Source organism: Lissotriton vulgaris, chromosome 2_1 (assembly GCF_964263255.1).
Source record: "Lissotriton vulgaris chromosome 2_1, aLisVul1.2, whole genome shotgun sequence".
NCBI classification, from domain to species: domain Eukaryota; kingdom Metazoa; phylum Chordata; class Amphibia; order Caudata; family Salamandridae; genus Lissotriton; species Lissotriton vulgaris.
Window position 1 is genome coordinate 824,649,456 of NC_141687.1, and position 26,168 is coordinate 824,675,623.

The 26,168-nt window shown below is 48.9% G+C and overlaps 1 protein-coding gene across 4 annotated transcripts in view; it reads right to left on the reverse strand.

Annotated features, from left to right (window-relative positions):
• Positions 1–26,168, reverse strand: part of SLC19A1 (solute carrier family 19 member 1) — a 171,948-nt gene that overhangs the window by 116,467 nt on the left and 29,313 nt on the right. The window contains exons 1-2 of one of the 4 annotated variants that reach the window (XM_086956230.1): positions 4,884–5,138; positions 2,188–2,433 (exon numbers count right to left, since the gene is read on the reverse strand). In XM_086956230.1, the coding sequence (XP_086812356.1) occupies positions 2,188–2,391 (204 nt within the window). In that variant the 5' untranslated portion in view covers positions 2,392–2,433; positions 4,884–5,138. Of the gene's footprint in view, positions 1–2,187; positions 2,434–4,883; positions 5,139–26,168 lie in introns of those variants that run through there. The other 3 variants (XM_086956231.1, XM_086956232.1, XM_086956233.1) reach the window with 3 other exon arrangements.

A 26,168-nucleotide genomic window follows, 5' to 3' on the forward strand; every position in this document is an offset into this window, starting at 1 on the left:
ACAAAGGGACTCGTAGAGCCCTGCTGCAGTGAGCCAACACACTTCCCTAACTAAGGTAGTCTGACACTGAAAGTCGTTCTTCTGATCTGGTTCGCCCCAACTTCTAAAGACTAATTGAAGACCTTAAACTTTCTTCACTCTAATGCACAATGGTATTCAAACTGCATACTCGGACAGAGTTGAGGATGCTGATCCAGAGAATAAGAGTTTCAGCTTGTTATGGCTGCAAAGAATACAACCCTGACCGAACCTGAAGGTTTTAATTTGAGCTTGAAATTCGATGAATTCACAGTAGCAGCGCCGGGAAACAACAGGGAGTAGAGGCTTTGCATACAGATGGAATGGCTTGAGGAATGTGCAGCTGAATGTTGCATAACAACTCTGCTGGTCATTTGATTTTTCACTCCAGGAATCTTTTTTACTCTTTGGATGAACGCCACCTGAACAGACTTGAAAGATGTCGTTTTGCTTTTCTGGCCAGCCCTATGTTTTTCCATCAATTACCTCAACAATTGCAAGTTCCTTGGAAGTGCTTCAGGTTTTTGATCTATTGCTAGTCATCATAGCTAGGTATCTACTGACCGCCAATCCTAGGTAGCATGGTTCTAGTCAGAGGCAGCATTTTACCTATCATAGTGTGGGGAGACGTCCTACCTGCTCTGCTTGACAACAATCCACCCCATTTCCCCATAACCAGGTCCCTTGCCTAGCCTCAGCTGAGATACAGGCAGGGAGGGGGCAAATGTGTGCTGTGAATGTATGTTTTAGAGACTCATTGGTGAAGGGTGGTATTCGGTGGGACATGTAGTCATGGGTGCACAAGATAGGAAATATACTTCAGGTGGCAGTGGTCCCTGTTTGGCAATGTGAGGAAAGTGTACCACTTTCCTCAGAGGAGGTTCCCTCTTTTCTAGTGAAGCTGTCCCTGACCCTCCTGTGCTGCTCTTTGTCATATCAGTACAAAAGGGGGTGGTGATGGAGGAGCATCTGAACCAATTAAACACTCACACCCAGTCAACAGATCTGGGTTTAATCCATCACTGTTCTTTAGCCCATTCTGCCACCCCAGTTCAGACATGGCCATATGCAAATCAGTCTGACCCTGTGCCTCATGGGAACAGTCCAGTCCGAACTGCCAAGCCATGCCTTCCCTGGACCGGAAACAAGCTCCCTAGGACCGGTTTCTGGCTTTACAGCCGTATTCAGCCAGGCTTGCTTGAAATCAGTGGCGAAGTGAGCAAGGGACTCACGTCTGAGCATACCCTGTCAACTTATGGGGAACAAAGCAGTACAAAAGGGGGTGGTGATGGACGGAGCATCTGAACCAATCAAACACTCGCACCCATTGTTGTAGCTCTTTGTTATATGGCAATTGTTCAGTTGACTGGATCCGAGTGTCCTCATTTCCAAACGGTTTGAATAAAGTCATTAAAATGCCACAGAAGATATCATTCCGAGCTATTTAGTTGGTTACGAATTCTGAAGTCAAGGAAAAGGACTCACTGCCTAGGGTCATACGAATTGGTCTATTGGCTGGTTCATCCTAAAACAACTACAACATTCAATGCACTGGTGAAATACCAATAGGGGAATAGTTATTTTTTTCCACTACTTGAAGATTATATACTAGCAATGTATACAGTTGTTTATACAATCTTATAAAATATGAAACCCTGTGCTATTAGTGAATCATTTGCATTATTCTCAATTTTCCACATTATTTGGAAGCAAAATGGATTGTTGGAGCGCAACTGTGTGATAACATCTCACTGGCTTGCAGGAGAAGCTAGAAAACAATTCAGACGTTCCTCACATGGAAATGCATGGCTCCTACTGCAAACGCTCACTAATGGAACAAAATAGCCTTTAACAAATTTGAAGATGTAAACAATGAGATTGAGATGGCAAACGATGTGCAAATCAACTGTTCATGAGGTGTTCAGTAAATCTTAGGGGAAAGGGCCGCTAATATAGAGCTCAGGGCAGTGTAAGAGTTCAAAGGTTGTAAGTGAGGTAAGTTATAACAGATTGTCACTATATAGTACTCTTTTTAAAGAAATCCATTTATCTGTATTGCCGCTTTCCTCTGGACTCAACCCAAAGAATGGATTGCATTGTCTATGTGAACTGCAATGCTGTGCTGGTTCAATGTTCTACAATGTGGGCTAATTCCAAACTTCTTCTTACCTCCTCTTTGGTGAAATTTTTATCAGTCCCCAGCAGATACGGGGTGATAAAGCTCTCTCCTGGTCGCAGCTGCGTCATGAAGCCATAGAAGCAGAGGTAGCAAGCCAGGAACTTCCAACGCTTGCTTTCCACATCACGCACTGGCTCCTCTGGTGGCGGCGCAGGTGGAGGCTGGGGAGCAGAGCCCTCATCATCTACAGCCATTCTCTGACTGTTCGTTACTCAAAGGCTACAGCACCAATCCTACTGGGAAGATAAAATATGCATCCATTACCCTTGGACGTGCCTGGCAGCAGCTGCTGTTTAGTACATAACCTAAGTCCAGTAAAGGAGACCAAGCGTGCAAGCACTAAATCTGGATACTCCATAACTCATTGCTAAAGTTGCACAAGCACCATTCGGGGCTACAGGAATACTATATAACAGGGATATATGCTGACCAGCAGATGTGCTGCTAGACAACATGGCTAAAAGCCATTCGCATTGACAAGGCTAATAGCTCTGGCCTTGCCAAGATCTATTGGTTTTGCCAATGCTTGTTCAGTGTTGTCGGCCTTTCTGAACAAATGTGGAAGTACTTCTATAGAGTGCTTGAAAACAAAGAAATAATATGCTCTGCAAACCAAGAGCAGTGTAAGGAGACATATACTTGGTCCATGCGCTATGGGAGAGCCAAATACAAGAAGAGGGAATGACGCCCGAATGCCATATCTAATGGCATCATATAAAATGAGTGACGCTGAAGTTTACCAACGGTAGGAGATGAGTGGGCAGTAACTCCACAATTAGAACACAACACGTCTCTTGGAGACAGAGCATGCGCTGCCTAGTCGAGACCTAAAAAAACGCGGCTATGTTACCAATTACGTTGGCACTTAAACATTACCACTGCTTTCACTGACTGCAGGGTTCTACTTGAAACTGTAATGACTGAAAGGAGATTTCTCTTTGCGAAATTTCAGTCAAGTAATCATACTCTGGGAATTGTCAGTACTTATTTGTTAGCATAACGGGTGTAAAGAAAAATCATTTTAAACTAATTCTGGTTCTAAAGTCGATGGATGTAAAGCACAAGGGCAGGGGATTCGTGGGTGGCAAAGGAGACAGATCAGGGGGATCCACTAAGATCACCCCCAGCACTGGACAGGGGAACAGACCATGGTATATAGGACACTGAAGCAGTAATGAACAGCACCTAAGACAGAACCATCACTACGGCTAAACTGAGGAGAGACGGAATACCAACAGCAGGGAGGATGGATCGTCAGTAAGGACAGCACCGGGCATCACCAGCAGCATTGAAAGTGGGGATGGTAGAACACAAGGATCTTCATATCTAACACCGGTGATCTCAAAGGAAAATACCAATAGCACTCAGAAAGGGGGGGAATCAGGACAGCACTGACTATGGCAACTCAGGATATAGGGGAAATGTGAACAGCACTGGAGGTAATCAACAGCCTGAGGGGTTGTGTTGAAGGATGTTAGAAAGCAAGACAGCGAAAAAGTCAAAGATAAAAAAAAAATATCACCAAATAAATACAGTTATACTTAAAACTTCTAACAAAATCAAGAGTTCTAACCAATCAGAGCCTGCCCGACACACATTCAGACACAGTAGCATCAAAACACACTGCACATTAGTGCGTCTAAATGGAGATCCTGGTCCAGGCCCATCAACCTCACGTTCCTTCCGTTCAGCTCTCCACTATCAAGAAAAGGCCTCCTGAACCAATCAAAAAAGCGTGAAACCTCTAAATTTCATCTCAAAGTAGTGTTCTCACCAAAATGTCTTACCTCACCTGCAACAACTAATGGAGGAATCCTACATTCCTTACCCCAACCCACAACAAGACTTCTCTGGGTATCAGTCACAACATTGCACCTTGGATACCGCAATGCCATTACAATTAGACTCTCTGCTAAAACAATTGTTGAATGTGACGGGCCGGGGCCTATGCGGCGCACATCTTCGGACCTTGCTGGCTGGACATCACCCTGACACAGATTGCCTTGCATCAGCTACAGATAAAAAAAAAAATCCCACTTCACACTGCATAGTACCGATGCCACGATCTGGAAGGGTGTAAGTTTACCTTGCCAAAGCCTTGGGCCAATGTAACCAGGGTAGAAACCGGAGGTCAGCCTGCCTGCGCCTAGGAGTGAACAGGCTTCATAGCAACTGACATTGGAGGCATCCTTAAACACAAGACTCCATTGTCTGGAATCCTCTACCCCTCCACTAGCGCCAAGGGAAAATTCCAGCGATTTCGCAGAAACAATCTACGGAAGCCACCATGCTCTAGAGAAGTCATATTCAAATGACTACAGTTCTAGTGGTAAAGCAGAAAAAGCCTATAAATAAAATAATACAAGTGGAGGGGTCAAATCGGCAGGTGAACGCACACTAAACCTTCAACAGCACAGAGGGAATCCTCAATAGCACGAGAACAGAGGGAATAGGCACAACACCGAGGGCAGATCGGGTGCGGACCACAGAGGGAACCGTCCACAGCAACGAGGGGAAATGAACAGCAGCATCGATTAACCCATAAACAGCACAGAGTTCAGGCGATCAGAGCAGCCCTGGCGGACCACAGGCGTCCTCAATAAGGGGTGTGGAGGAGTCAGGGGCCACTGTGAGAACTCTCAGAGCGGACATCAAAGTAGATCTCTCTATCCACAGGCACACTCACTCGGGTCTGCACGTAGAGCAGGAAGCAGGAAGGGTTCAGCGAGGACAGAGAGTCGCCCACATCTTGCCTGCCGAGACCAGCACTATGCGTCGGGATCCGAGTCTCCGCTTTTGAACGCGGGTCCTGCGTAAGCCGGGAGTCGCTGCAACACCCTCGGGATCGGCGTAATGTGGAAGCCAAGCTGGACTTTAGACACCCCCTTCATGCACATGTCCTGAACTCCTGCTGGAGTGCAAGTAATCCCGCCCCGGCCCCTCCTGCCTCTCCACTCCGGGGATTTGTGTAGCTGTTCCCCCTGTGGATTCGCTGAGTCAGGCCTCATAAAACAGAGTTGCACTCTACCTACTTCTGGCAAATACCCAGCGCCGAGTCGGGGGCACGCGCTCCTCTCAGCCAACTGAGGCCACAGTCACCAAACTACGGTCACTGAAAAGACACAAGGTTCACCAAACTCACCTTTCCTCCAAATGCCGGAGATTGAACATATTTTTCAACATACCCAGGACAAACCATGAATGAACTAGTTAGCATCTAGGGCTCGGCATCCTTTGCACAACGAAAAATATAACTCCGTTCTCCAAATATCAAAATAAACCACCGACCAGATCAGCCTACTGACCAGTACTGAAACTGCAGCAAACGCCAGAATGGTATTCCTTAGCCTACATGTTCATTTCATTATTGGCCACACATTCTTCACGGTGGGCATGTCTTCTTCGCCCATGGCCACTGAAATTAAGCCGCTGGGAAGCACTACATTTTGCGGCAGTGTTGACTAAATTATGTGGCAAGAAAAGACAAGTTCTGCAGCATAATGCAGTACATTTCTTGATAGTATTACTTCATTATTCTATCACATGACAATACTATCTAGTCAAATATTGAATCTCCTTAGTAGACGTTTAACAATCAAATACAGAAATTAGCAACTGGAAGAAAACCCTTAACCCTTGTAAGGGAACTTCCATTGCATGCGAGCGTGTCGCAACGTTTTTAGTAACTTTTTACCCGTTTGTGCTAGAAACATTTTTTTTATAACATCTGCAGATTATACAGCAGAAAACAGATTATACGGCAAATCCATAATTATGCAAAAAAAAAAAGCCGAGGCTGCAGAATCGCATAATTCCTGTGGCCCTGCATATGCGCCCAGTGGTCCCGAACTTGCATGTGAGTGCACTAGATTCTGCTGAGAACACCATAAACAGAAGTGGCCTACAGGCACTGATCACAAGCTAAAACTGCACAAATAACATCAATACATTAACACAATTAACTGCTGTGAAGCAAAAATTATTTTTTTTAATTCTAGCATCCATAATCTAGAGGAGCGTAGGTAGCACAAAGGACGGATTGAAAAAGCAGTCATCTGTAACAAAAGCAGGTCTTTGTCTGGAGACTGAACTGTGAATGATACATAAAGCCTTAAATACAACGTGTTACATAAGAGGCAACAATGTATGTGAGACTAGCTCTGGAATTACATGTTGCCTCGCTGATGGCCCTAAGCAGTTCTAAATGATTCACGCAGGTGGATGCAGGACAGTGCTTATATAAACTTTGAAATTCAGTGGGGGAAAAAAAAATCAAGGCTGGTTACAGTTTGGAAACCCAATTTCTAAACATTGTTGATGCACTAAATACTTTTATAAGTAACACAGGATGTTATTGGGAAAGTTTCTAGCAAATTCAAAGGGAAATGTGCGGTCTGTAAATTACAGTACATTACCACATCATGCTTTAGTAATATTTTTATTAAAAGTGTTTTGTTTTTTTAAACATTAACTGAGAAATATTCCTGCCCAAGACCTAATGACAATGATATTAGGGTTAAGAAGCAAGTCAGGGGTCATGTGTACCCTACACATGGGCCAAATACGTATTATACATGGAGCAAACTTTTAGTCTGCTAAATAAAAAGACGTTCTTTTGTACAGCAGAAATCCTGAACTCACTTATTTGAAGGTGCACCCATATGTTATGAGGAGGAAATATGCAGTTCCATTGAATAAAACGTTTGCGTAGGATCACACAATGTGAGACCTTAGAAGTCAAGTTCATTACAATTATGCAGAGTTGATTTAGACCTGCAGGTTTAGTAAACTTTTTATGATTTTTCGGGGCCTGAGCAGGCGCAGGAGTCTTCAAGAGAAAGAGAGAGATGGGTGGGGAGGGGGAGCGGGAGGTGGGGTGGGAGACACAGAAAAAGGGATCAGAGAGTTAGAAGATAATAGAGGAGGACAGAGAGTAAATGGGTGAATGGAAAGAGAGCAATCGTATGAGGACAAGAAAGTGAGCAGGGCTGGATTATCTCAACATTTGATTGCAAGCAGCAAAACACTGCCATATTGATACTCCAAACGCTGTGATCTCTGAAAGAGCAGGAATTCCAACTGCTACACAATTTCTCTTACCTGGCAGATTACCCGCCAACAAACCTATTAGATTACCCGCCATCAAACCCATCTAGTTATCAAAACAAAAACACAAAAACGTATTAACTAACGTAGTCAGGCTGCGTGACCAGCTACCTCCTAATCGATTCATATACTGCACCACTGACACGTTACATCCACAGCAAAAGCACATCATTCAAAGTCCACACAAAACATTTGTGGGACAAACAAGCGTACCTTCATTTGTAAGCAATTGATAAGCAACTCTCTCCCCTGCAAATTCAATCTCCCTCCAGCTTCCTGAGACCAAACGAGCTCCCCAATAACACATGCTTGCATCCGAATCCAACACAAAGTCCGGTGAATCTCCAAAAATTGCACAGCTTTTTTAAGCTTCCAAACTGTAGAACAACGATGATTTTCCTCCTTCACTTGTCTAAAGGAACCCGATCCTCGTACCACAAAAATTCTAAAAACTTGCAGCCTTTAAGCACTGCAAAGGCCTCTAATGAGGAGGGTTCGGGAACACTGCCTGAATCAATGAAGGAGAAAAGTCCTTTCACCCATGATAACGTTCTCAAGGAGACCACATCTTCACATCTTCGTTTAAAATAGCCTTCACCTCTGCCTTTATCATTTTCACTTTCCAAACAGGAATCCTCCCATCATCTTCACCATGTCTGTACAAAAACCTGAGAACTCAAGGGGGCGTGGCTACCGGCCGAGCAAAATGGCCGCTTAGTTACTGAGCTCCGGGGACGTTCCAGCCCTTTTCACAAATCCGACCACTAATCCGTGAATCTAAGTGCTCTGCAGGCTGTGCACGACGTCGGAACCCAGGCGACATAGACCGGACGAACTCCGGTGAAAATCAGAGGCTGCTTTTAAAAGATATTGCTGTCCGAGTGTGAGCGGCCTGTTAGAGACAAGTGGGCCAGGGATTAAAGTTTCCAGTGCTGCCGAAGACGGAAGTGTGGGAGCGCGGAGCTCAGCGCCGCCGATGGCGGGGGGATGAGACATTGACGGATTCGCGTGTTTCGCTGCACTAGGCGGTATTGTTTGTGCTCCTCCCCGTGTGGGCCCCCGCTGTGTGTGGCGCGCTCACCATTGCCGCCGTAGCGGCCGATTGCCGGCCTCATCCTGAAGATCCGAGCCATAGCCACCAGCTGCGGGGGAGGTGGACACGCACAGGAGGCAGCAGTAGCTACGGCGCTTCAACTGCCTTATCCCCCTTCCAGTACAGGACTGGCATTTTGTGGTGGAGCCGCGACCCATACATCCTGTCCGCCCCAAACTGCGCCATAACCCCCTGAAGGTGCGCCCTGATCCTGGTGCTCCACCTCCGTCGCCTAGTGGGACATTGCGAAGTGCCCATTTTGGTGCAACCAGCTAGGGAGCAGCGGACTTTGGGCCCAACAGTAGCGCGGATGTAGTGGGACGAACTTTCCTCGAGCTCTGTGCCCCGCTGGAGATACCGTGCCTCCATCAAGATTGCAGAGAGCGCGCAAGCCAAAGGTGGGAAGAACCAACTGGCTTGCTCTTTCAGAGCCGTGGCGAACGGTCAGTCGCCAAGAAGGTGTATGCTTCCGCGCCCCCCCTCCCCCCCCCCACATTAGTGCTCCCAGACCACCACACACCTCATCGCACCGGACGTAGATCCAGAGGTGTTGCCGCGGCAAGACGCAGACGTTTGAATACTCCGGTGGGGTCACTGCTATTTCAGCTAGTGGAACAGTTACCGATTGCCATTGTCCTGAGCTCAACCACGTGATTATGGCAGGCAGGGGGCCACGGAACCAGGCGGTACAGGCTAAGCTGGACAAGTTCGCATATGAAAAAGGCCTACCCTCGACGCCACCCCATGGTAAAGCGCCGGAGGGAGAAGGAGCAAAAAAGGTCACACTGGAGGACGTCATGAAAGCTCTAGCAAATGTCCAGGCCACGGTTGGAACGATCTCCACGGACGTCTCCCTGTTGCGGGCGGACCTCCACAAAATGGCGGATAGAGTGAAGGAGGTGGAGATAGTCGCAAAATCTCTGGTTCTGGATACCTCGGAATTGCAGACGTTGGTGGCCCACCTGGAAAAGGAGAACAAGATGCTAGCGGAGAAGCTTGACGACCAAGAAGGGCATGCCAGACGAAACAATGTGCGAATTATAGGTATTTCAGAGACCGAAGGCGCCCAAGCAATGGATTTGTATGTGGAAGAATTAATAACAAGCATTTGCAATGCAATAGGTCTCGCAGTTGTTAGAGTTTGAGCCATTGGCATTGTAAATGGCACTGCTTTTTATTTATGTGTTGGTTTTTAAAAGGTAAATAAAAGGCATTGCCATTTACAAGGCCAATAGCTCAAACTCTCACAATTGCGAGACCTATTGCATTGCAAATGCTTGTTTTAAATTAAGTCTTCATTTAGCACTTTATTTGTCCGATGACTGTCCATGTGAGGTCATTGGGGGTATGGCCATGGGTGATGAAGTGGTTGGTTAATTTACTGATATTTTTCTTACACCTAATGGTGCTTCTGTGCTCAGTGACCCTAGTGCGTATTTTGCGAGTGGCCATGCCGATATAGCGGAGACCACAGGAGCAGGTGAGAAGGTAAATCACATTACGTGAATTGCAGTTGGTGTGGCTGCGTTGTGTCCACACCTTGTTAGGTTCTAGGGTTAGAGTTTTGGTGTGGGTGGTTAAGTGACACACACTGCAATCATTGCAGGGGTAGTGTCCAGTTACTTTTGGTAGGCCCCATGCATTCAGAATGGTGTTCGGTTCTTGTGTGTTATGCGTTTTGGGACGGGTGTTAACTAGTTGGTCCTTCAAGTTATTGCTTCCCTTGTAAGCAAAACGCGGTATGTCCCACTGCCTCTGGTCAGAATTCAAGATCTTCCAGTTTTTCTTAATGAGTTTGGCTACCTCATTGGAGGCTGTGTTGTACGTAGTGACGCAGGTGATAGGTTGTTCCTGCTCCTCTTTAGCTGTGGTTTCAAGGAGGGCCTCTCTATTCTGGTTCCTGGCCCTCTTCCTGGTTTTGGAGATGATGGCTGGTGGGTAGCCCCAGGCCTCCAGTTTCTTGGATAGTTCAGCGGACTGTTTTTTTATAGTCTGCTATATCACTGCAATTCCTGCGTATACGTAACAATTGCCCGAAGGGAAGGTTCTCCCTTAGCGTGCGTGGGTGGAAGCTTGTGAGGTGGAGTAAAGAGTTTCTGGCCATTGGTTTATAGTAGGTTGTCATGTTGAGTCTGCCATCTTTGACTGTTATATTTAGGTCCAGGAAAGCAAGTTGCTTTGCACTGATAGTGCTGGTGAACTTCAAGTATGGGTCCCTGCCGTTGAGCCAGATGAGGAATCGATCCAGGGTTGTTTGTGGACCCTCCCATATCACAAGGATGTCGTCAATATAGCGGCGCCATGCGAGGATGTGGTTGGCATAGGGGTTTGTGCTGTCAGCAATGTGCGTGCCTTCGAATTGGTGGACGTAAAGACCTACTACGCTTGGGGCGAAAACGCTTCCCATGGACGTTCCATTGGTCTGGAGGTAGAGGGTTCCCTCATATTCAAAGTAATTTTCCTTTAGTGCCAGTGTGGCGCATTGGAGGATGAATTATCTGGGGGTGTGGTAGGGCCATGGTGACTCCCTGAGGATGTCCCTGAGTACTTAAATTGTGGCTTCTTGAGGTAGGCTGGTATAGAGGCTCTCAATATCCAGCACTACAAGAAGTTGGGTCTCAGTGTAAAACTCCATGTTGTTGATCACTTGTAGTAAGTGTTTGGTGTCCTTGATATAGCTGGGCGTTTGTTGCACTAGCGGATTGAGAAAAAAGTCGCTGTAGCGTGACAGGGGCTCTAAGAGCGAATTGATACCAGACACTATGGGTCTGCCAAACAAGAAACTCCAGCTCTTTCTACTGGAGTACGAGGACGGTGCAACAGGTACAAGGCAGGCTCTGACCAGAAAAGCTGTGAGTAAAACAACCTCCAAGCAACAATCTCTGGGTAAGAGCTTTTCCCTCCTTACTGGTCTCTAACTCCCAGTGGCCAACATTATTTCCCTACAGGGTCAACCCCTTACCGCTTCACTCCTGGAAGCATTGGCTGCAAAATCTAAGCGTTAGAGTGTTTACTTACGCCTCATCACACTTTATCTCATGCATATGTGTGATACCCGTGTTTTAACGACACCACCCCCATTTATTTGCGATAATCACAATAATGGTACCACCAGTGCCATTACACTTTTGCAGACTGTAGTCTACCCACTGAGCACTGTAGATTCGGCATTCTATGTATATGGCTATATGGCGAAGACGCCTATTTGACTCTCCTCTTCTTACATGTTTTGTCTATGTCTTCAATGTTGTCGGTACAGGCATATATGAGAAGGGAATCCCACTCTCACACTTAGAGAAACACCTTAGTGAGTGTAACACATAGCCTGGATTACACTCCTTTTTAACCTGCACTACACTCTATTTTAAAAAGGTCCTGAGGAAAGCCAGATTTAGTTTAAGGCACTGGCTGAAACATGTCGACCAAGTGATGGATGTAGGAGGTAGTACCTCGCCTCCCTTAAACATCCCCAAGCCTTATTTTAACCGCTGACGGGGGCCCAGTTATTAAAATGTAATTTACCCTCGGGTACTGGGACACTCACCAAGCCGTTTTAACTCACACTTCATTTTACACCTCACACTGCACTCGCAGTAAAATACCAGCTCCGCTGTAATCAGGCGTCGCAGCACACCCGGGACACGTTAGGTGTCACTGGGTGGGCCCGATGATGAAGCATGCCACCAACCAGGTTCGTGGGTGAGGGCTTCATGAACTCACCAACGAGGTGCCCATGACAAATTTAATCAGAGTCCTAACAATATTGGTCATATTTAAGCTAGTCTTTTTTATAACACATACATTAAGGATCTAACAATCCCGAAACTTTCCCCTGAGGCAGCGCTCTAGTTGGAGGCAGACATTACCACTGATGAAATTCAGGTGGCTACCTTCTCACTGGCGTCTGGCAAAGCGCTGGGAGCCAACGGACTCCCAGTGGAACTGTATAAAAAGATAGTGCAGACAACGGCTCCCTTCTTACAAAACATATTCTGTGATAGTCTCAAGGCAGGGGAGCTACCGAGGGAACAGCGGCTTGCCACAATTGTCGCACTCCACAAGCCCGGCAGGCCGAAAACGGACTGCGCTTCCTACCGCCTAATTTCTCTAATAAACGCAGAACCTAAGATCCTAGCTAAACTACTAGCATTGCGGCTGACTCCACACCTTTCCTCCTTAGTGAACCCGGACCAGTCGGGATTCATGCCGCATCGCAGCACGGCCCTTAACCTGCGTCTGCTCTACGCGGTCCTGGCACGCACAACGCATATTCAGGAACCTGCAGTCATCCTTTCCTTGGACGCCACTATGGCATTCGATACAGTGGAATGGCCCTACCTGCTGGCAGTGCTCCATCACATGGGTTTTGGTCCGAAATTCTGTGTCTGGATTCGCCTGCTGTACAATAAACCCCTGGTGCATGTTGCTGCAAATGGGCACATCTCAAGAGACTTCCCTCTTGGCCGAGGCACGAGGCAATGATGTCCATTGTCCCCGTTGCTTTTTACGCTGATCTTGGAACCACTTGCGATCTGGATCAGATGGGAACCCTCAATCAAAGGACTCTATTGGACCGATATGTGGGAGGACCGCATATCCGTATACGCGGATGATATCCTGCTGTACCTCACCTCCCCCAAAAAATAGATTCTTGAATTATTGAACGTATGCGAGAAGTTCGGCAGGGTGTCAGGTTATTGGATTAATTGGTCCAAGTCCATCCTTTATGTTCGCACTGGCCCCCCGCCCGTTCGACCTGTGAGTTGACCCTTGAGAACTACTGCGAAAGCGTTCAAATACCTGGGTGTATACATTAAGCCAGACCCAAATGAATTTTATGCTTTAAATCTCCGTCCCCTTTTGGAGCGGTTTAAGCTCGACATTAAGGTATGGCAGGCTCTCCCTCTCACGCTCTTAGGCAAGGCGGCTTTATACAAAATGATGGCACTCCCGTGCTTTTTGTATGTGCTGGAAAACACCCAGTCACCGGTCCCTGAATCATATTTCAAAGCTATAGCTGCGGCGGTTTCCAATCTACTGTGGGGCGGGAGGCCGCCGCGTATCGCACAAGATAAATTAAGGAGAGGCTGTTATGATGGGGGGATAGCACTTCCAAATGTTGAGCTGTATTACTGGGCAGCCCATCTCAAGCAGATTAATTTTTGGCTGCAAGCCCCACAGTCCGAGCCGGCATACTTCGCTGATAGACAATGTTTGGAGTGCAGGGAGCTGTTGGAAATCTTTATAGCCGTTGCGCGCCTCAGGATCTGGTTGGCCAGACGCAACACTCTGTATAGCTTTGGTACAAAGCGGGTAGGCGTCTTAAATGTTCTGGGACTACCACGCAAATGACACCACTGTGGGACTCTTACAGGTTAGGCCTTCTTCGTAATACTAAAGGGTTCCAGGCTTGGGACACCATAGGCATCTCTGTGGTGGGTGATCTCTGGAAGGAGGGAAAGGTGGTAGATTTCTCCCCCTGTAAACACAATACGAGATGGCCCAGACGGAGAAGTACAGACTTCTGACAGAACATATGCCGGATAAGGCCACTTCCTTGACCTAACGGAAACTGTTCAACAACCTCCCAGACACGACATCCACACTGAGACAGAACTGGTCCAGGGATGTGGGCACCTTTGAAGACTCCGAGTGGCATGAGGCCGAGGCCCTATCCTCCCCCCCTGAGAAACAGCAATACCTTCAAGGTTAAAACTGGTTCAACTTAAAATATTACACTGTACGTATTACACTAGAACGACGCTACACAAGATAGGGAAAGCTTCACATAAATGCTGTTTAAGAAACTGCGGGGAGGAGGGGACGTTTTTTCACACTATCTGGGACTGTAGACGCATGGCTACGTATTGGACAGCGGTAATGCATACAATTTCTCAAACTATAGAGGTTTCCTTGTTGCCGGAGCCCCGTCGCTGTTTGCTTAACGTATGGGAACCCAATGATCTAAACCACCGGCAACAAGACTGGGTAATGTTAGGCCTGATGGTGGTGAAACGTAACATCGCCATGTTATGGGGTTCAGCAGTACTGCCAACACTCAGGAAATGGTGCAGGGATATGGATGAGGCGATGATGGCGGAGAAAGCGGTATTTGTCCACTGTGGGTGCCCCAGGAAATGGGGGAAGATCTGGGGTGGCCTGGAACAAATTTCGAGGTTATATTTGTGAGCCGCCAGGTATTGAAGAAGAGGAGGCTGATTCAGAGTAATAGAGATTGGATGTACAGAAATGTTGTAATGTTATTGTGTCATTGCGATGGCTGCTCTATGTATTCTAAGACTAGACAAAGTTACGATGTACCCGCTATATACACGCTGCATATTGCTCCAACTGTATGTATCGTCGCCCTGATTGTTCTATTAATTTATAATAAAACATTTAAAATAAAAAAAACTGAGAACTCTAACTGCCTGCATGACTGAAAAATGGACTTTTCCAGATCCACCATAAACCCAAGTCCTTCCAAAAAATCTACCACCAGATTTAAGTGGCTTCTTAACTCCGCCAGATCGTGGGACAGCAACAGAAAATGGTCTAGATACATTATCTATCAGATGCACACCCAAAGATAAGCTGCTTTAGGCCTCAAAATCTTGGTAAAGCAACAGAGGTTGACGCCAATCAAAATGGAAGAGACAAAAACCAGCAAAGCAAGCCTGACTTGAAGAAATCTCTGTCCACCTTCCCGAACCGAAACATGAAATAAGCATCCTTTAAATCCATGTTCAACAACCAATCAATCACCTTCCTGCAACATGTTCCCTAAAAGATGGATACTCTTGTCATGTGGTCGCTAGGGACAATATCGACATCTTTAAGATAGCATGAGCCCGGTAGCTATGATGCTGCTTTTGCCTACAACACTACCTGTCTTTATTTTTTACAAAACTCTGGTTATGCCTTTCGCGTGAGAACTCTCTGCTGTGCTTGTTCTCTGCCTGTTCCTGGAGATTAGTCAGAACATTGTGAGCAAGGTCGATGGTTGTTATTCTGTTCTGGTCCATCCCTAGCACTTAGAGAAAACATACCAATTCAGCTGTTGCTGCTGGAGAATTATACTTTGATATTATGGGGATGCATGTTTAGGAAACACACACTTGGAGGGGGACCTTTCCAGGGAGAAGAGCAAACCACACCTGTGATGTAGAAATACGATCTATGGCTTGAGGGATGGAGTCTTCTGACTAAGCCCAGAGATCTTCTATTATATAATAATACTTCTGCTTACCAAGGGGAGGGTGGTTAGGCCTTAGAGTCCTTCATCCCCTGTCTTTATAAAATGACATCTCCCTTTATGATACATGGCATTGCTGCAATGCTAACTGTATTGATATTATGCATTTTGCTGCTGGTTGTGGCATGTATACTGCATTTTAGAGCACGTTCGTGAAAATAAATATGTTAAACTATCTTCATGTCTCTGTCAGATCTTACTGAGGACAAGTACCAGAGTGTGAGCTAAAAGGTTGGTCTTGTTACCGTGATTCCTGAGAGATCCGGGAGTGTTGTATTCTGGGGTGTCCAATCAATGGTTTCTCAGTTTGTGAGTAGGAGTGCGGGTAAGACACTATAGCTAGTCGGTCCTGGGTGCTTGGGCACTAAGGTGGTGGGAAGGCTTAGCCCCTATACACCGAGGTCTCGCTTTCCTGCGCATAGTTGTGTGTACGTGCAGAATCCCTGCAACACTCTCCATCATGAAATACCTTTACGACAAAAACCAACTGAGTTGCATCAAATTTATCACCTGGTGCCAACATTTGTCCTTTTTCTTTACTAACAAAATTGAGCTTGAAAAAAAAGTCCTGAAATTCTTCATCACCCTTAGAACTTTACAATTTTTCAACATCTGCTACACCATTGCCGGCACTAACATGTTCTTTTCTTCTGTAAACATGTTCCTTAGCTACCTTATCTGAACTAGACTTGGTCTTATCTTTTCTTGTTGCCACCCACTGCCAGTAGAATCCAATGGGCAGTTGTAAGTGTACAAAAAGATGTACACCGCAAGTAAAGCTTGGTAAAATAATATGCAGGTAAAACAGCGTATTTTATACAAAAGAATTGCTGGTTTATTTCAGGAGAAGGACAGCGAGTTCAAAAAGGCAAGATCCAACAGTTGAATGGCAAACCGACACACGGCTGCTATATATGCAATTAGCCCCATTCAAAACCCGCATTCCCCACGAGCAAGCTCGTTACCAACTCCGAGCACCACATATGAAAAGGACATGAGCGCCACCGCCACATACATGGTCACGCTTGTAAGTCTCGTAACGGCGCCGCAATACAAATATTAATACAAATGCATGAGCGCAATGGAAGGAATGGGCTCACACGCATGCAACACAACTCCCCTCTGTAAGTTTTTATGTCAATATATAATCCTGGAACTTTGCGGTTGGGCGTCTCACTCTCATATCCCTGGGAGGAACTTTAGTTTTATCAGTCACACCGGCTCCATTTACTTACTGCAATCCACTTCCTTCACATCTAAAAACACATTACCGGGGCGTGGCCAAGATGGCGGGCTGAGCGGTCGCACTTGCCGAGGGCTCCCGGACCCCTGAACTCCTGCATCGCTCGGAACCGCTGATTCCCCCCCGGATCACGCGGCCACTGAGCCTGGTGCTTGCGGCGGAGGTGTGGAGAGCCTGCCGAGCCTGGTTTGCGCCGTCGGGGACGAGATTTTGGCCGATATAGCCCAGGTCGGACCCCGTGTACGACCCGAGTGAGAGCTGGCAGCCGCGAGTCCCCCGACCCTCGGAGCGCGACGAGGTGACCGGCCTCGGAGGTGTGAAGCCCGCTGTGGTGCATGAGCTGTTGGAGTGGGTTTCGGAGACGGCTTCGCGTGAGGCTGGGAGCTGTCCAGCAGCGGTAGTGCGGAGCGGAGCGGAGGTGCAGAACGGTGGCGGAGTCGGCGCCACCTCGCTACGCCAGCCCGTGGCTTGAAGTGGCCTGCTGGAGGAGGTCGCCTAGGCTGGTTAACTGTGCGGAATTGGAGACCGAGTCCCCCGAAGCTGATCTCGCCCTGGAGTGGCGGCCACTGGTGACTGTCGCATTGTGACTTAGCCCCCGAGCCGGGTATCTGGCTCTCGGATCGAGGAGGAGAGGGTCTCCATTTTGGGCGCTGTCCCTGCGACACTACTGAGCGGCCATTTTGTGGAGCGCGGCCGGGCAGCCCGTCCCTCCTGGTGCTCTTTGTGTGGATCGCCCCGGCTTGTATATAGCTGCTTTCTCTGCTGTTCAGCGAGCCTCAGGGTCCATTATTGTGCTGCAATGTCGAATGCAAGGGGACAGCGGAGAGGTGACCGGACCTTGCCGGAAATGCTGGGAAGGGGCGCCCTGCGCAGCGGAGGCGCTCAACCGGCCGCGACTTCCCCGGCACCGACTAGGGGGGCAGAAGGTGGCGAACCCCCGGTGACGAGGTCCTTTCTCGAGTCCCTGTTCAGCACCCTGCGGGAAGACTTCCATGCACTCAAGAATGAGGTGGCCATGGAGGTCCGCGAAGTGAGGAGAGAGATGGACTCCCTGGGGAACCGGGTGAACACAGTGGAGGAAGCGGGCCACTCCAGGGATGAGGAGATCACCCATCTGCAGCAGGAGGTCCTACGGCTCCGGGAGCAACAGATTGAGCTACAGGCCCACGCCGAGGACCTTGAAAATCGGTCCAGGCGGAACAACATACGGGTCCGCGGAGTGCCGTCCGGTGAGGAGGGTGAAGATGTGACGGCGTATCTGGTGGCCCTCTTCCGAGCGATCCTGGGTGAGCCGGAGGACTTTCGGATTCGCATCGACCGGGCGCACCGGGTGGGTCGCCCCCGCAGAGCCACGGCGCCCGCGCCGGACATTCTGGCCTTTCTCCCGGACTTTCCTCTGAAGGAGCGGATTCTCCGCGAGGCGCGAAGACAGCAGCCTTATCGATTCCGGGACCACCCTGTGGCACTGTTTCAGGACTTATCCACAGTCACGTTGCAGAAGAGGAAATCCTTCAAGATCGCTACGGACTTCCTTCGCGAACACGAAACACAGTACTCCTGGGGGCACCCCTTCCGCCTGATTTTCAGGTGGAACGGTGTGCTACATCAGCTTCGGTCTCTTCAGGATGTCTGCGCGGTACTGGGCCTCACTGCAACGGACATGGACACCCCGGCCCCGCGACGGAGGCGCAGCACCCGCGACGGTTGGCAACGAGCCGAGGGGGGGGCCTCTCCCCCGGCGGAGCGCCTGGGCTCGCCTGCAATTCGGGCTGAAATGGCGGCTGCCATCCAGGAGGCCTCCAGAGTGACGGCGATCGGCGAAGTGGCCTTGACGGCCTAAACTCACTCCGGGGGGAGTCTATTTTAGCTCATTCTCATTGCAGGTGCGGGGTTTCGGGGGGTGGCATGGGAGGAAGGGCGAGTGCAGGAGGTGGTGGCTGGACGTCCACTAGGTTGACTTTCCACGGCCTTGCCCGTTTTGGGCCGGACTGGGACAATGTCTTTTTTGAAAGGTTTTGGAAGCGGGGGAAGGGGTCGGGGTGGACGGGCAGCTGTTTTGATCTTGGGTCCTAGAGGGGGGATTGGTAGAGGGGGGTGGTGTGGATTTGTTGGGGTAGAGGCGGGGGGGGTTTCTTTGGTTGTGGGGTGTTGGGGTTCGGGGACGGTACTGTGCCACTGGTTGCTTCAACGTTGCTATGTTTTGAGGTCTCGAAGGGTGCCCTTTGTGTTTGCTGATGGGGTTTTGCCTGGTCATATGTGCTCCTTGAACTCTCTCTTTGATGGCTCTTAAGGTGTTTACACTCAATGTGAAAGGGCTGAATAACCCGGTTAAGCGGCGGGCAGTGTTATCCCTGCTGGAAAACTCACAAGCGGATATCTGCCTGTTGCAGGAGACCCACTTGCTGGCTAAGGACTGCCCGCGGATGCGAACCCCCAAGTTCCCCACACAGCTATTCTCCTCTAGCACTTCCAAGACGGCAGGGGTGGCCATTTTGTTTTCTAGAAGGTTCAGGGGAGAGGTGGTGAGCAAGGTGGCGGAGCAGAAAGGAAGACTCCTGGTGTATAGAATCAAGGTGGGGGGCTTAGCACTGACTGTAGGCTCCGTTTACTGCCCTAATGATCATCAGGACCAATTTTTACACAGGGCCCTGGACGACGTTGCGTTCACCTCTGATAGGCACATAGTGTTGGGGGGTGACTTGAATCTGGTTTTTGACGCGGCGCTGGATAGGTCTGTGCAGCGGCGCCAGCAGTTGGGCGAGCTTTCGGGCTCGATTCGAACTCGACTCGCGGAGCTAGACCTGCATGACATGTGGCGCTGCCTCCACCCTACCACTCGCGCATACTCTTATTTCTCCCATGCCCATAGATCTTATGCGCGCTTAGACCACCTCCTAGTGTCAGGCCCGATGCTCCTTTTGTCCCCGACTGCGGACATGGGAGTCCTCTCTCTCTCTGACCACGCCCCAGTTGAAGGCGCTTTCGCTCTACCGCCGGTGGCTCGGTCGAGGGGGGTTTGGCGGCTTCGAGATACGCTTTTGCACAGGCGATCGGTAGTGGATCAGATCAGGGCGGCCATTTTGGCTTTTCAGACCGTGAACGATAATGGGGATACCTCCCGCGCGACACAGTGGGCGGCCCTTAAGGCCGTGCTCCGAGGCGAGTTTATCGCGATCTCCGCCGCTGAGAACAGGGACCGGCAAATTAAGAGAGAGGAGCTCACCCAGCAGGTGAGGGAGCTGGAGCAGGTTCATCATAGGACGGGTGCCCCCAGGGTGTGGCGGCAGCTGAAGGCGGTGCGGAAGCTCCTGGCGGCCCTGGACACGGATCGGGCGGAGTACGCGGTGCTCCGCCTGAAGCACAAATATTACACGGGAGGCGATCGGTGTGGGCGGCTCCTGGCTAACAAACTAAGGGTGCAGCACGAGCAGCACCGAGTGAAGGAGCTTCTAGACCCGGCCGGAGGCCGGGTAACGACCGACGAACACATAGCGGATGTCTTCCGCGGCTTCTATGCGGACCTTTACTCCGGGGAACCCCCTTCGGCCCAGGCTGAGGGGGACTACCTGGACTCGGTTCCGCTCCCGTCGCTGACACAGGACCAGGCCCAGTATTTGGAACGTGACTTCCGTATTGAGGAGGTGGTCACGGCGATATCCCGACTCAAACTGGGCAAGGCCCCGGGTCCGGACGGCTTCATCCCGCTGTTTTACAAGACCTTCTGTCAGGAACTGGCACCTCTGCTGACTCGCCTCTTCAACTCTTTCGCGGACCCCGGAGCCATCCCCTCCGAATTTCTCCAGGCCACGGTCTCCGTGATCCCTAAACCGGGAAAGGACAAGACCGCCTGTGGGTCCTATCGCCCTATTTCGCTGTTGAATACCGATTTGAAGGTGTTCACCAGTATCTTAGCGTCACGCCTGGCGTTGCATCTCCCCGGCTTGGTTGCCCCGGACCAAGCGGGATTCGTGCCCGGTAGGCAAACGACAGATAACACGAAGAGGGTGACGCACATTCTCGAGAAGGCTTCTAGGATCCCTGGAGAGAGGATGCTCCTGTCCATAGACGCGGAGAAGGCTTTTGACAGGGTGCACTGGCCCTACCTTGAGAGGGTCCTGAGCAAATTTGGGATAGGGGAGAAGTTTCGACACCTGATCTTTAACTGCTACAGGTTCCCATCTGCGGTGGTCCGGGTGAACGGCGGCAGCTCTCGGCCCTTCCCAATTGAACGGGGCACGAGACAGGGATGCCCACTCTCCCCCCTGCTCTTTGCTTTGTACATGGAGCCATTTGCCCAGAGGGTTAGGCAGAACCCTGATATTATCGGTGTCCAGATGGGCGGGTTTCGCCACGCGATAAGTTTGTACGCGGACGATGTCATTCTGACGCTGGATGACCCGCGGAGATCACTGCCGGCTTGTGTGGAGGAACTGAATTTATTCGCTGACGTTGCGGGCTTTAGGGTGAACCTGGGTAAATCAGCCGCCCTGGACATCTCGCTATCCGTGGCCACTAGAGTGGAACTGCAGAGGCTTTATCCTCTGAGCTGGTCCAAGGACCGGATCCCTTATTTGGGGATCCTGCTGGCGCCCACCCTCCCGGAGATGGTTAAGGCCAATTACGCAGCTCTGGGCACGAAAATCAAGGAGGAACTGGGCCGGTGGGATAGGGGCACGCTGTCACTACTGGGTAGGGTGGCCGCAGTGAAGATGACCCTTCTTCCTCAGGTGCTCTACCTCTTCAGAGCACTGCCGCTCCACCCTCCTACGGGGTGGCTCGCAGAGACTCAGACTGCCATTGCACGCTTCGTGTGGCAGGGCCGCAGGCCGAGGATCAAGAGAAGCATCGCTATGCTCTCACCGGAATCCGGAGGATTGGGGATACCGGATTTACGGAAATATTTTCAGGCCGCTCAGCTCCGATACCTCGTGGAATGGAGCCGGTGGGAATCTGATAAACACTGGTTGTTCCAAGATCAAGCGGTGGCGGGTAGGACGCTGCAGGAGATACCGTTCTTGCGGCGAGCCCATCGGCCCCCCAATCTTTATGCGTCTTTGGTGACGCGGGCCCCGCTCCAGACGTGGGACTCGGTAGCTGCCAGATGTGAGTTAACTACTTTCCCCTCTCCCTTCACGCCGCTCATTGGCAACCCGGACTTCGGCCCGGGGCTGGAACAGGGAGCCTATGAGCGCTGGCGGGCGGCCCGCTGCTGCACTCTGTACCACTTGTACTCCCCTGAGGGAGTTGTCTCCTTCCAGGACCTGCAGCGAGAATATGGCCTCCCCGAGACGGAACGCATGCGATACCTGCAGGCGCGCCACTGGGCGTTACAACCGCAAGTGCGCGACGCGGCACACAGAGAAATCACGGAGTATGAGCGTTGGTTAATTACTCGCACGTCGGACGCCAAACTGATCTCGGACCTGTATAGAATGTTGCAGCCCCCCTCATTTCACATTCACAACCCTGGTCGGGGAAGATGGGAGCGGGAGCTTGGGCGCGAGCTGAGTCATAAAGAATGGGACAACATCTCCTACCGAGCGCGCCACTCGGCCTACCACACAGGTCTCACAGAGACCTTCACCAAAATCTCGACCTACTGGTACCGCACTCCGGAGAAACTGCACGAGATGGACAGGGCGATACCAGGGACGTGCTGGCGCGACTGTGGCCACACTGGTACACTAACGCACATATTGTGGGATTGCCCCCTGTTGGCTCCGTACTGGGAAGAGGTCCTGAGCGAGGTGGACAAATGCTTTGGGATAGAACTGCCTAGGTTCCCGGCCTATGTCCTGTTGGGGTTGCCGAATGGGTTGATGTATCCCCTTAGGTCCAAAAGGGGTAGGCAGATCGCAATTGCACTGGGATCAGCGGTGCAGAATATTCTCATACACTGGCGCACTACAACACTTCCATCTGTAGTTGGTTGGTTGCACAGATTATGGCATGTTCTTGGAATGGAAAAAATGTCACTGGTAGCCCTGGGGGATACGGATACCTTTGAGGAGTTGTGGGAGCCCTTTCACAGCCTATTGTGTTCTGAGTTCCGTGAGATTACCTGCCCTAGATATCTTCGATTGTTGAGGCTGACACCGCCGCCGGACCCGCCTGCCTGAGTGGGTGGGGTTGGTGTTGCATAGTGGAGGTTCCTGTAGAGTTCGCTGAGGCGGAGACTGTAGATGCTGGCACAGTACAGGGGGTGGGTCGGGGTATGGTAGTTGGGGGTTTACGTTTGGTTAAGTAGGTTTTTGGAGCGGGGTTGTTTCTCCTCCCTTCACCCCCCCCCCCCTTTTTTTTTTTTTTTTCCTTTTGTTTTCCCCTCCTGGTTTCCCCCCCCCCCCTTTTTTTTTTTTTTTTTTTTTTTTTCCTTCCCCCGTCCTCCCCCTCCCCTCCTCCGTCCCCCCCCCCCCCTCCCCTCCCCTCCGTGGTTTGTCAGTGCCCACAGGGGCTGAAGCTAGGCTTAAGAGTCAGACAGAGCCTCTTACTGATTTGCAATTGTATTGTTGTATTGGCTGGATGATGCGCACTGCTGAGCGGATCCTGTGGGTCACTTGTTTTTGCCCCTTTGTGTCCTACCCCACCCTGCTTCAATAAAATACTTTAAACCTAAAAACACATTACCACCTAGATTATCCAGACCTTCCACCCTGCCTTTGAACAATGATACCTTATGAAGATTCCAAACACTCCCACCATCAACCACACAGCATTTCTGAAAACTTGAATTACCCAAATGGGATCTGACCAGATGCCATAACCTTTACCATTTGTCCTCGATTTCCTTTTTTTTTTTCTTTTTTTATTGAAAGTTCATGACAAGATCATATCCAATACATAATAGAAAACACAGACTAATATGACAAAACCTAGTAGTTATACATATTTACAATATATATATGATTGAGAGATTTTCAGCTTCTAATAATAGTATTCGAGCTAGTTAAAACCATTAATATAGCGGGAAATACAAATACAAATAAGATGTTACGATCATAAGGGAAGTAAATGCTGTGAATATAAAAAAAGCTATAAGCCTAGAGTTTTTGACCGCCTCCATGAAGCCACGGGGGCCCAGAGCCTTAGTCCCATATCCCTGGATTTCGCTCCCTTCAGTGCATACAGTTCAGACTCAATGTTATGGATCCCTAATAGCCTACAGATCCACATCTGAAAGGTTGGGGCCTCAGTGTCCTTCCAAGCAGCTGCAATTAATATTCTAAAAACCGCTGTTGATATGAAAACGAGTGCCTCCATCTCTATGCTCAAACCCATTTTGGCATCAATCCCGAATATTAAAAGTGTTGGAGATAGATCGATCCTGATATCTAGCAGCCCCTCTAAAAACTTTACCATTTCATTCTTAATTGGCCCTAATTTCTCACAGCAGCAAAACATGTGAAGCAGATCGGCCGGGCCCCTGTCCTCGATTTCCTAACGCGGACCATGTGACCAACCTCCACCTTTTGTTTACTTGGAGTACCCTTCCTATTCCTACTTCCAGTCTTCCATTCTGCAACGAATCCCTTTGAAATTCAACTCGGCATGATTGTCACCTTTCTTCGGTTTCATCTTTAGCCATCAAGGTACTAACTTAGACCCTGGTTTCAGTCCCTTAAATAATTCAAAAGGACTTACTGAAGTCACAGAATTATGTGAAGTTCTATATGCTAGCAGCATAGACTATAAAGTATTTCTCCAATTGAGGCATCCTTTAAATGACAATTGGATAGCTTTGTTAACCACACGGTTAAAAACTTTCCACTGGAACATATGCTTCTGGATGGAACGCCACAATCCTTCTATGCTTCACACCCCACCTTACAAAGAAATCCTCAATACACTTACTGGTAAATTGGGGACCACTGTCAGTAACAATTTCTTAAGGGAATACCCTCCCTACAGATACCTTCATCCAAAAATTCAATCACCCCCTCCCCCTCAGATGTTACTTCCCTCACCATCTTGACTTCCGGCCACTTAGAGTAATAATCGGTTAGTACTATACCAAACGCCTCCTGCCTGGGCAATACAGCAAAAGGGCCAATAATATCCATACTGAACTTACGCCAAGGTGCTTCAGGAAAATCAATAGGCTGGGGATCAGTGCACTTAGCTCTAGCAGACTTATCGCTAAGGGCACATTTAACATGTTATCTCACTTAGCGTTCAACATAATTATCAATACCAGGCTACCAGAAACTCTCTAACACGCCTTCAAGTGCTTAAAATGCCCATGTGGCTTTCAGGGGCCATTTCAATAATGTTTCCTCTCGAATTAAATGGAGGCACAAATTTGTTACCCTGTAACAACGATACCATTTTCTGCACCAAACTCTTCCCATACTTTAAATGCTCTATATCACATCACCATCCATTTTCCTTTCTTTGGGCCAACCATGTAAAATACAATGCAATACCATTTTAAGATCATCATCCTTTTCCATTTCTTCCATCAATTTTGCTTCTTGAATGGGAGATGTACTAATAATCAAATATATCTCTCTTAAGGTAAAACCCACTTCAAAATCTTCCTTGTCTACTTCCTCATGTCCGGCCAAAGGTACCGGCAATCTAGACATGCAATCTGCATGTATGTTTCCCATTCACAAATTCCAACTGACATTGAGAAAACTGTATTCTAGAAGCCTTTTTTGCTCATCTTGCAGACATGGTACGACCTTCTCCTGGTGCCATTGTGTAAGCTAAAGGTTTAAGATCGGTTTTGATGATACATTTAGTGCCGCACAAGAACGTTCTGAAATGTTCAGCACCCCAAAAGCAGCATAACAACTCCCTTTCTATCACAGAGGGATTCTTCTCTGCATTCCTTAGTGCCCTGGAAGCATATGCAACAACCCACGCCTTACCATTGTCTTAGTGCATTAACACCCCCCCCCCCCAAGACACTGTTGCTGGCATCCACCATTACTAAAAACTGCTTGCCAACAATAAACGGTTTCAAACCTGGAGCATTCGCCACAAATTCTTTCAAAAGGAAAAATAAAACCATCATATCTTCCGTCCAGATAAATTTAGCATTTTTCTTTAGTGAACATCTGAATGGCTCCACTTTAGATGCATAGTTAGGAATACATTTAGTATAAAACTATCAGATTTAGAAACGCCTCTAGCTGCTCCTTAGACAGGGATGTGGAATTCTATAGCCCGACGCCCAGGACATATTGTTTGGGGGTCAAGGGTGATGGAGCTGGATTTCCTGTAATAAAATCTGATCAATGAAATCCACAAGTCAGGGTAAACATATTTGCAA